The sequence below is a fragment of the Tinamus guttatus genome, unplaced genomic scaffold (assembly GCF_059628265.1).
Source record: "Tinamus guttatus ecotype Peru unplaced genomic scaffold, ASM5962826v1 Tinamus_guttatus_pri_ptg000202l, whole genome shotgun sequence".
In the NCBI taxonomy this organism is placed as follows: Eukaryota; Metazoa; Chordata; class Aves; order Tinamiformes; family Tinamidae; genus Tinamus; species Tinamus guttatus.
In genome coordinates this window covers 1980362-1992594 of record NW_028288736.1, presented here as the reverse complement: position 1 = coordinate 1992594, position 12233 = coordinate 1980362, and the positions used below count along the sequence as shown (strand labels likewise).

Below are 12233 nucleotides of genomic sequence, written 5' to 3'. Positions count from 1 at the left end.
AGCAGTGCTCAAGGGCAGAGGTGGCATCTCAGGGAACTGCAACTCGTACCCTATCGATTAAAAGTAGTGCCCTGAATTGCAAGTGGAGAGAGAAGCTCTCCTGAGACGTCACTCTCACACAGCAAGATGAGGAGCATGGAAGGCAAGTCTTTCATTTCTAAGGGGATAAAATGCCTCCAGAAGTTCCCTCGGAATTTTCCACTGCAAATTTCTATACTGCAGTATCTGGCTTTCCTATGGGCCCTGCTGGAGCCCAGATACCATATCCTGAAGGCTACACTGCAGAAGCTTGTTGCTTTTCTCAGACTTTTGCTTGGAAAGCTGTTAAGCAAGATGGATTAAATAGCAAGAAGATGCTATGTTGAGTACATTTGAAAAAAATGTCCATACAAATTAAATTGTATTTTATTGATACAGTGGAACTCCCTTCAGGCATTTTAAAGACAAAAAGAAAATTCCATATTGGAAGCTGGCCTTTGAAGTGCAGAGTCATAAACTGTAACTATTTTAGTGACAAGAAACAAGGCATTAAAATGTAACAATAATAAAACATGCTAGCTTAGGAAAGTAGCAACTGTATTCACCAGCCGCATTTCTGAGTTTAACGATTTGAATGAAGGAACCTTAGTAAACTTACCTTGCTTGCAAGGCAGGGCAAAGTTTTATATGATACAATCCTCTGAAGTGAACGAGCACAGTATAACTTGCTTAGTTTATGTGGATAGTCTAAGAGCCATTCACAATGGCTCTTGTCTCCAAGAGCCAAGAGACATTCACATTTTGGGGTACAGAATCTATATCCAGATGTTCAAAACAGGGAAAAAAAAAAAAGGAAAAAAAAAAGGGGGGGGGAGAACAAAAGAGGGAAAAAAAAAGGAGGTAGTTTTTGCTAAAGGAAACTCGCTGAGCCTCCTTGTGAAAAGGCTTGGAGAGAACCCCCTTCAACCTCAACCCTAGCACTATACCAAAATGTCCAGAACTGAACTGCGAGGCAGACCCAGCGGAGCTCCAGAGAGGTGATGCTAGAGGTAGGGACTGCACCGTGCAGCAACCAGCGCAGTGCACAGCAGGCTTGTCAGCATACGAAGCACAGAAACCATCCTCCTGCCGCAGCCACAGCCAAGGCCAGGTTTCAAATGTACGATTTTTAGCAGTTAGCAAAACTTCTATGAGTGAAGAAATCAACATTGTCTGCCTTCTATCAGCTCTAAAAGTTTGTATTTCCAAACAACGCAAATTCAAGAGGGTTTGTTACACAGTTACAGATTAGTGTCACAGAAAAGATGCAGGACGAAACAAGGCCCACTGTAAGCCAGTAGACAGCAAGGCTTATCTAGGGGATTCATGATTGCCTGAGTGTTTATAACCGAAGACGGAGACAAGGTCACTCACGGATGCAGGATATACAGGGCAAGGGAATTATTTGGGCTGTAATTCATTTGTGACCTGGCGGAACACCACAATCACTTTCGCATTTCTTGAGTTAATATCTGACAGTTTTTTTCAGCAGAGGTCCACAAGGGAGAAGTCTACAAATGCAGCTCTGCCAGAAAACAGTCACTATAGCAGATTGCTTCATGTCCTTTTTTTCCCTTTGTTTTTTTTTTTTTTTTTTTTTTTTTTGCAACCGCAGGTCTAACAAGGAGTCTTAGTTTAGTTTAACGAGAGCCAAATGATTCCTGATGGAGGCAGAGGGGGCCCCATTTATCACAGTATCCCTAACTCTCCTAGGGGAGCTCAGAGAACAGACAGGAAATCTGAGATTTTTTTATGACTCTTTTGCCTCCACGCCTTAATATCCGTAGATGCAAGGAGCCAAAAACATCCTTGGCACAAGCCCATATGTACTTCATGTTATCCCAAGGATGGACTTGGCTCCTGGGAGTTTCAGCTGTTGTGATTTGCTGTGGAGCTTCAGTTTTGTTCTATTTTGCTTGGATTTTCATATACTTTGTTTATTTCCCTGTCTTTGAGGCTTTCCAGAGCGACTCTTTGCTCATTGTCAGCTGCAGTTAGGGATCTCCTGGGACTGCATCATTTCTCTGAATGTCTAGAGCAGGCCTGAGCTAGTGCTGCAGCTCAGCTCCTGGCTGTGACTTGCTGATTTTTTCCTCATTTTCCAAACTTAGAAATTGGAAATTATGTGGGAAATAAATAGCTGACAGATGTGGTATAGTCGTAAAAATTAGAATGTATTTACCTGGGAGGTGTCTGAGAAGTTTTTTCGATATTGCTCCTAGTCACATGCACATCCCAACCAATAGTGCCCTGACAGAACAGGGTGACTTTCTACCCCTCTACTCCCATTTTAAGTGGCAAAAGGGATGGAATTCAGCTAATTCAGTGACAATTCTGGTTCTGATTGAGGACTAAACCTTACCTTAAGGTGAAATGACTTCAACTAAAAATCAACGCCAAAAAAATGTCAACAAGTGTCAGCATCATCCTGGTGGACTGACAAGACTGTTTAAAGCCCTTTTCAGTTTTCTAGAAACGAAACTAAAGCAATTTAAATGATATTTAAACAGGGCTTGGTGGCTTTAAAGCAGTCATGCTTGTGGTTTATGCTTGGGGTGGGCTTTTTTCCCCTTTCCCTAGCGGCACTCGTCCTTGGTCAGGTGGAGAGGGCAGACAGGCCGTGCCTGCATGCACGTGCTCAGCGCGTGTGCGCGGCCTGCGCTGCCTCTGCCCGGGGCTCTCCCCTCGCTGCCGCCCGCGAGCAGGGCCTGGGGAAAGCCCCGGCCCTGCCCTGCAGAGCTCTGCCTTCAGGGCTCGGGGCTGCAGCCCGGCCTGTCCTGAGGCATCTCCGCCAGATCCGTGCTCCCAAGTTACGTGGGCAGCCAGACGGCCTGGTCCTGCTGCCTGCACTTCCCCAGCGGCACCAGCCAAGGACAAGGCACGCTCCTCCACGGGAGATGAAACCGGCCCCTAACTGCCACCAGCAGAAATGGACCCAGCTTGGCTGTACCTGGAACCTTGAGCTCAGTTCTTCTAAAGAGAAGACTAGTGCTAGAGCTTGTACACAACTACCCTGCTGCTCTTGCCTGGCCAAAGAAACTAATAATCTCTGCCACTTCTTGAGCTAACACTTTTGTCACTCCTGCTTACCCTGTAATCGCTTTGACTGCTACTGTTTTTATAAGGGCTAGGATGAGAAATAAATTCTGTTACTGCTGTTTGGGACCAGCTAATCCAGCTATGCTTTCTAGCACTTCTCCCTAGGAGGTAATCATTACCAGTGCACAAATCTGCAAATCTCTTCATAATTACAGTAAAGGATCTGCTCTGCAGCCTTCACACTCAAACGGCATTTTTTTTCATTTGCACATTAAAAACATAACAGAAAACCTCCTGGCTAAAGAGAAAGAAAATCACAGACACATTTACTGTCTCCTCGTTTATGGCCTGCTCTGGCTTGAGATGTCTTGCTTAAAAGCTGTTCTTTCTCTTTTACTTGTCCTCTTTGATCAAAACAAAAGAAGAGCTGAAATGCTTGAAAATAAGCATGCTCTTCCATTCTGGCTCTGTTGCTAGAAGTTAAATTCTTACCCAGCCCACTAAAGGGCACTGGTTTCCCATGTCATATCGAGTTTTGCTCACAGCAGAGAAATGGAAAACAATAAAAACAGACATAATGTGAAACAGATTTTTAGCTCTCTGCTTGATTTTTATATTGTTTTCTTTTCTCTTTTGAACAAGAGTTTCTCTTTTGAGTAAGAGTTAACTTGATGCTGTCCAAGCAAAGAGACCTTTCTTCAGTTCCTGCTGGAAAACTTTGTCTTTTAAGCAAGATGCCGTACAAGCACTGGCCCGGTGTAAGAGTGCAATGTGGATGGGGTGGCTACCGCTCTCAGTGGTGGCTGGCGATATTTCAGACCAAGTCATGTAAAGCTTATGAGCAAATCCACTTCTAAACAGACTGGATGAAGTCTAGCCTCACCCAGCATGTCCCTGTCTGAGCACGTGTTCGCTTACTCTAGGGCCTAAGTCTAGACATCCTGGTGAAACTTTATCCAACTCTCTCTCTCTCTCTCAAAAAAAAAGGTTAAGTCACCAGAGAATTTCAAACGATGTTAAGCCATCTCCTAATAAACATGAACTGGAGGCATGCAATCAAACTGATGCACCTTATTCAGAGCATACTGAAATGATATGCCCTCTGAGTGGAGAAAAGGGTTAAGGGGAGAAAGGTGGGTGCTTAAGGGAGAAAGGTGGGTGCTGCAGTTTCTACTCTCTGTTTTGCTTCAATTCAGTATCAAACAAGATCAGCAATATTGCTGCATTCAGTTTTATATTGCATTAGCAACACCTTATCTGTGGGCTCTTCACAAAATTATTTCCTCCAAGCAGAATGAGGCACTATCTAATTAATTTGTTTCACTTAGGTGCCACATCTTGATGACATCCAGTAAATGCTGAGTTAGATCTTCAGTTCATAAATCATACAACCACATACACAGAAGTGCCCCAAACAGCTCTGTAATTGTGGTGACTGTAACAATATCCTAAGCTACCTGCTTGCATGAGCAATTATGGGCAATCTCATGGAAAACTAACCCCCCTACCCTCCTGTCCTGGGCCTGGGGGAATGGCTTAGACATGTTTTAAAGTTTGAAGTGAGTGATGAAGGTTTATTGTTCCACAGCGCATTCTCCTGTCTGCAGCTGCCTGGAATAACACAGCAAGGGTATACGAGCCTAGAAAAGAAGGCCAACAATTGAGAAGGTCTTGAAAGATGTGCATGATTTTGCTGGGTTTTTGAGAATTTGGAGGTCTCATTTCACAAACTATAAACTGTAAGTTCAAAAAAAAAATCTTTGCTAGTACAAGAAAAAAAGAAAACCCCAAACAAGACACATCAGGGAAAAGGGAAGAGGCAGTAGCAAAGGTTGAGGTTTCGGAGCGGTTACACCTCTATCTGCAAACTCCTTCTGAAAGCTGCTGACAGAGCTTTGGCATCCACTCATCTCCTAACTGCTGATTAACATAGCACTGTTTTATATTTAACTTGGGCCAGAGCAGGAGGGGCTGGGGGTGGGGTTGTGCTGCTTATAAGGGGAACAGAGCAGGAACAATGTTCTTCTGTGTCAGTTCCCTCCGTCTCCCTGCCCAGCTGCACTCCTTTTGATCATTCCCATTTCCTCCAAATGCATGTTGTCTTTAATTAATTGAGTGTCCTGTGGAAAGCGAGGTGGGGGAGACAGGCAGAGAACAGCTATAATTACACAATTAAAGTACAACCAAAGTATGCTGCGCTAACTGAAAAAAGCAAGTGCTGAAGTGACTTGGAAGCTTTTTTTATGGTTGATGTTTCCCTCCGAGAACAGACCTGGGAGCAGAGATGGAGGGCATGGATTTTGAGGATAAGAAGTCAAAGAAGTACTGCATGAAGACAAAGCATGTGGCCGTTATCTGTGGCGTCGTGGTCGTTGTGGGTCTAGCTGTGGGGCTTGGCTTGGGACTGAGCAGACCTAAGTCTCAACCATCTTCAGCAGATACAGAGCAGCCAACAGTCTCTCCATCAGCAGATTCAGATGCTTGTCCTTCTAAAGACGACGATACTGGGGAATGGACAGATTTCAGGCTACCCACTTATATCAAGCCTGTCCACTATGACCTGGAAGTGAAGCCGGAAATGGAGTTGGACATTTACACAGGGACAGTCAATATTTCTATTGCTCTGGAAAAAAGTACCAGCTACCTGTGGCTTCACCTGCGAGAGACCAAGATTACGGAAATGCCAACACTCAGGAAATCTTCAGGAGAGCAGATTGTGCTGAATGACTGCTTTGAATACACCTCTCAGGAGTACATAGTGATGAAGGCAGAAGCAGAGCTCTCTCCTGCTAGCGAAAGCGAGCCCTACGTGCTCACCTTGAAATTCCAAGGATGGCTGAACGGTTCCCTGGTTGGGTTTTATAGGACCACCTACACAGAGAACGGAGTGACCAAGTAAAGCAGATTTTCTTTTATTTAATCTTTCTTCTTTACTTCTACTTGCATACCTGCTCTATTTCTTTTTCAGCTTCTCAGTCTTGTCTCTCACCACTTGCTGACATTTCTGGACTGTTCTTTAATTTTCTCATTTCCCTAAGGAAGATGCTGTATTCAAAACCTTTTGGCTGCTGACAAGATAACAGGCACTAGAGGGCTGTTGCTTTTCTATTCTGAAAAAAAAAATCAAACTCTATTGATCCCAGGTTACCCCCCAGCTCTCTGAATGGCTTCCTCGGGTATAGGGATTGAAGCCTTTATTTTAACTCTGTAGTCCAGTAAACAGCATATAGCTCTCACCATTCTCTCTTGTCACTTCTCAAGGTGACAGTTTTGCTGTGAAATGTTCTCGTGATAACAGCTTTCCTGACATCATGCCTCCTTGATGCTGTAAGCCTGAGGAATGTCCAAGTAAAAACTTCCCTATCCTTTCTGCAGCTGCTTTAAATTATGGGCAGGGAGGTCTAAAACAGGAAGGCTATCTTTGATTTGGAATATTTATGATGCAGCTTTTCCCTTTTAAAGAATCAACAGTTGTGGAAAGATTACCAAGCCCCTCCTGCTTCAGCTAACCTCTCCCACTTCCCAGATATGTTCTACTTCCAGGGGGAAATTTGGAAAACATTTCCCAGGGGTCAGAGGGAGTTCCCAGGTAGCATATGGAAGAAGACAAGGACTCATAACTTCCTCCAATGTTTGCGTTTTCTGAAGGGATTTATTCCAGCCTTTACATCTAGAAGATAAACTTGGATGGTCCCTACCAGGGCCCTGTAGCAGGAACACAGAGCCAAACAGTCTGGTCTGTTTTCATGGCACCAGTTCGCCCTCTTGGGACAGCAGCGTCATGAGCGAGTTGCATCAGCTCCGTTCAGCCACTAAGAGGCAAAGCTGGGAGTAGCAGCAGTGACAGGCAAAAGCAGCAGCAAATGCAAGAGGCAGAGGTAAAAACAAGCCCCAGTTTCTCATAGGTAAATGCAGTTATCTGATCTGGGAAGAAGCCACACAGAGAAGAGCTCAGCCTTCAGCCAACTCTTTCACTCTTGTTTCCCATCTGCCACTTCAGCATTGCTCTGACTCAGAAAGCACTCTGGTTCTTTATTGTGAACATCTGATATCCCCACAACAGTTTTAAAGTGTATCATTTTAGCATCCTTATTAATGAGGTTATGCTGTTTCTGGTTTATGGGTGGAGAAGGAGGCCTAGATATTAACTGAACTGCCCAAAGTCTTTGTCAACACTAAAAGCAGAACACAGTTCTCCTAAGTCACAGAGCAGGAAAGGCGAGTGCCCATCCAGCACCAGACAGTGTAGGGAGACAAGGATCAAGCATGTGAGGCAGGAGAAATGGGAGAGCTTCATGAGCTAAAGGAACTTGCTCACATTTAATTCCTGCTTCTTGGTCTGGATGCTTGGAGCCACAATGCAGGGATGATCCTAGTCAGCAGTTTGAACATGCTCTGTGCAGAGAGTAACTTCAGCATGTGGGTTTCTTTGTTAGACTCAAGAAAAGCTCTAAAAAGAATGAGCGAATGGTGTGGTTTCTGAAACGCTTTTAACTTGGATAAATTTGGGCAGATTGTTTGTGGGGGTGGAAGAGGCGATGTACACGATGGCAATAAGTACAGCTCTGCAATGAAAGCAACTGCCAGACAAATTTTGCATTGCAGCTATGCAGTCTGAGGGTAAGAGGTAGGATAGAGGTAAGGAAGATTTTGTAGCTTATTAGAAGTGCAACTCCCTACAGGTTTCTGCTCAAGAACAATGCTGACTAGAATCTGATTATTATTTTACATTTCCCTAAGGTAAATGCCACCTTTGGAAATTTTGAAGAGAACATATAGGAAATGTCCGTTTATAGGAAATGTCTTTGCTCTCCATGAGAGGAGAGCAGGGAAGGTATAAATGATGCTCAGTTGGGCACATCTCCTGGTTAGGAAAAGGCAAAATATTTTTTATTATAAAATAATAACACTCCTGAATTTCTTCCTCATGGAGAAAAGTTTTCTCAGAAGAAGTGATTGAACTGAATTTAAGGAAAGACAAAAAAGAAAATGCGTAATTTAGCCCAAAGGGAAGCTTTCTTTGCATAAAACTGCATGGTTTTGGAAAAAAAAAAAAAAAAACCATAGTCCTAAATGTAGCACTGTTTTATTTTGGGAAGAACAGCTGGATGCAGTATGAGACAAATCTTCACTTATTACTAGGATATTTACAACTGTCACCTCTGGTTCACATTTACAAGCCTGGACATCAATACAAATTAGAAGGGCAGAAGTCACCAAGCGGCAAAGAATCTTATCTAAAAACTCCATTATACAGTTTGAAAGTAAAATACAATATTTCATTTTTCTAGCGCTATTTCTGTGTATGCCATTGCCTGGAACTTTCATAATGTACCCCATAGGTATAATAGTGGGGAGCTTTTGCACTACTGATGTCTGTCTGCCCTCACAAGTATATGAGGATAGATGGGTTATCACCTTATATATCAACAGAGATATCATAGTGTTATCAGTAGTCAGGAGCAAGATATAAACATGTCAAAATACACAGCCAAGGTTTTAAGCAATAGTTTTGAAGCACTGCCCTGGGCAGTTGGAGTTAATTGTGAAATATTTTCAAATCCTACAAAAAGTAGAGAGTGACATCAAACAGTTTACCAAGAAATGAAACTCCACTGAGCCTGAAGTTTTTCTGAGGCGAATGTTCAATATGTTTTCTACTCCGAGACCATGAACATTTGAGTGACTATACGAATGCATATGAATTGTAAAAATCCAGATATATTATCCTCCATCAGGCTCTCAGATGAACCTTGCTGCTACAAGTTCCTAATGACCAATTTAGTATTTAACCATCACAGGGGAAAGCCAAGGGCAACGGAAACATTGAAAAATTGGTTGTCAAGTGAGCTTATAGGATTGCTACAGATCTGTAATTTATGATGTACACATTTAATTACTTTTTGAAAAAAAAAAAGGGAAAAAAAACCTACCTTCATATAGATGGAGCAGCTGTAGAAGTGCTTTCAGAAAATACCCAACATTCCACATTAATTGAAGAAGCATCTGTGATCCCTTTTGCCATTAATCACTACAGAATATGCTCTGCCACTTAATAGTTCATTAATGGGAGAGCCCAATGTCACCGTGAAAAGCAAACACATGATATAAACCTTCACAGCCTTCATCTTAATTTCTTTTTCGTGACCCCTGCAGTCTAGCTCCCGTAGTTGTTTTTGTACATCTGAGATGACTTTCAAAACACGCAAGAATGACAAGCACGGCGTACCGTTAATTCTGTGCTAGGATGTTTACCTGGACTTCACATGCTTCCCTCCAGCACAGTTTCCTTGCAGGAGGCAGTGGAGCATAGCAGCAGCAGCAGCAGCAGCAGAGACGTCTACATGGTAGCTGCAAAAAGAGAACTATGGGTCATGAGACTGCTACATAGGCAAGTTGAGAGTTTAGAGGCAATTATGCAATGTGTCTTCCCAGGAGATGTTCAAGACCCCAATTCCAAGATGAGCTCTATTGGAAGTTACCCAAGTAACAACTGTCCATCACAAGATGCGGACCTTAACTTCCTTTTAGATGGTACCATCAGTACTTCATTTTGGGCACAGAAGTCAATGAGCAGGTTCATCAGTAAGGTGACCAACCATGAGGAGTCATCTATATTTTATTGCTTGGCTCACAAAAACATCTCATTGTGAACAATTGTCTAAAGTTTTTGCTCTGAATCTTAGGTGTTGTTGATGACGTGTTCCACATCTATATACAATGTCTGCTTCCACATTTCTAACCTCGCCTACTGTTGTGAATGGGCAAGCACAGAGAAAAATGCCTTGTTAATTGATTGCACCTTGTAAAACAACTAGACAATTACGTTTAGAAATTGTAGATAAGGTAAAAAAGGTATATAATGAAGACTTAGAATAATATGCCAACATGTTATTTGTTTAAGGAGCATTGCGGCTACTGATCATGAGCCAACAGATGCACGGAAATCATTTCCATGCTTTGACGAGCCCAACAAAAAGGCAACGTACACAATATCTATCATCCATGAACAAGATTACCAAGCCCTTTCAAACATGCCGATACAGGTAGGTACATCCCAACCATATGGCGTAAATGGAGCAATTCTGTAAAGCTACTGGAAAGGCAACCTGGATTGGAAGGCCCCTGGGTATCCCCAGGCTCTTTGACACCCAGATACTATAAAGCTGAAGGTTAGCAAATATTCCATGAGATAGAATTGGTCATTTGCTTAAGATCTCCACTGTTTGGTGAGTACATGAGTACACAGCACAGCAACGCAGAGCCAAATCCAAAGTGTCATTAGGCATGTCTCTTGTCTTCAGCTAGCTGCCCTTGTATTCATTTATTCGTAGTCAGCATCCCCTGCTGACCAGATACGTATAACGGCAGGTTCTTCAGACAGAGCAGGTGGAGTAGGAAACGAAGCACTGGAGGACAGCTGCTTCCCAGATGGGCAGTCTAGTAATATCCACCAAAAATACATAATGTTCCAAAGCAAAGACCTCCTGATCACAATCTAAAGGCAAAGGATCCTGCTAGCAAGAAAGCCTAGAATTATTACTTTTAATAACGCAGAGTCTTAAATCTCATCTGTCAGCTCATGGGTATAGACACTTGTCAGTCCACTATCACATTAATTTTCTAAAAAAAAATCTATTTCTGGACCTAGTGGGTCTAATTTTGAATTTTATATGAAATTCAATGGCATCAATTATCTACCCCTAGGCCCTCTGGAAGACGACTGAATGGCTTTCAGCCAGGAGACTCTGTAATGAATAGTTTCACTGGATGTGTACTCCAGTGTATAACTTCTAATGAATGTGTCCTGGAGCGGGGAAGGAAGGGCCCAGCTAAAAAAAAAAGTTCCAGCCTCCAAGCTATTGACATTTGCATCTTCCCCAACACTACCCTACCCAGAAAAAGGAAAAACCTGCCTTGTCACATACTGCTTTACTGAAAGAGTCCCCAAACCCTAACTATCCATTAGCAAAGTACCCAGAGAACTGCTACCAGTCCGATAGAGCTGCCTCCCAGACCCCCTCCAAATGTAAAGCTCTGACCTACTGTTATTAAAAATATCTGATACCTAAGAGAGCAGCAGGCACTTTAATGAACATGTGAATGAAGAGTATTTGCCTCCTCCTCCTCACAGGTGACAGCCAGCGGGAGGCAGTGGCAAGGAAGGTGAGAGGCTGAGGCTAGATGTTCCTGAGATTTAATGGGTTTTCCAAATTTCTTTTACATCTCTCTATCTTTACATGTGGACCTTGCCTACACTATGGACACACAATAATGAAGGCTAGTTACCGCTTGTTAAATAATTTGCTAAAATCCAAGTACAGGCAAGGCAAGGCAAATGCAGATTATGTTGGGTTTATACTAGGATTTGACACATACATTAACAGATGATACCAAGACCCTTTTTCATGTCATGTGGCCACAAGGTTGGTTGCTTTTTTCTTAATAGTGAAAGATCTGTGGGGAATCATATAAATGGATCAAAACAGAGCTTGCAAGATAGACTTTATAAAGGTACATTGTGTATTATGCATTCTGTAGCAATTCTGGTGGTATGAGGCTTTATAATTAATATGTGAAAGTCGGGTTAGCAAAAACAGATTTTTTTTCCATTTCATTTACAATTTCCACTGAACTGCCTTTTTTTTCATTTTCACTGAAGCTCTCATTTTGAGAGTTTAACAGAGTTAAATATGGAATGTAGATTATGGATGTAGATGAAGAATGGAAAAGTAGATTATAAACATACCTACAAAAAGGCCTCTCTGCTCATGGAATCGTATTACCTGTAACTCCACTGTCTATGTTTATATTGTGCTTGTAACGAACAAATTGTATGGAATTGTATGGAACAAACTGTATGGAAGTACTGTAACTCTAGTGAAAGGCTAGCATCTTTTATATGCCATTTGCTTTTCTCTTATTTAACTTGCACAGGCAATCAGAAGCCTAAAAAAATATTAGATGGCCAATAGCAAATAACAAATAGTAGAAATAAACATTTAAGGGTATGATTCATACGCACTAGATTGCAGGCTTCATCAGACATTAACAGTGAGAGTTAAGGAAGTTTAAGAAATACATTTAGGAAAATCAGGAATGGCTGCTAAATGATTTGCAAAAGAAGAACTATGATCATCACTAAACCTATGGACATATACACAACTCACCAATTA

At 42.3% G+C, this 12233-nt stretch overlaps 1 protein-coding gene across 1 annotated transcript in view; it reads left to right on the top strand.

Annotated features, from left to right (window-relative positions):
- Positions 1–5268: 5268 nt before the first annotated feature.
- ENPEP (glutamyl aminopeptidase) overlaps positions 5269–12233 on the top strand; it is a 29687-nt gene continuing 22722 nt past the window's right edge. The window contains exons 1-2 of the mRNA XM_010227469.2: positions 5269–5952; positions 9962–10103. Coding sequence (XP_010225771.2) covers positions 5342–5952; positions 9962–10103 — 753 coding nt within the window. The 5' untranslated portion in view covers positions 5269–5341. The remainder of the gene's footprint in view (positions 5953–9961; positions 10104–12233) is intronic.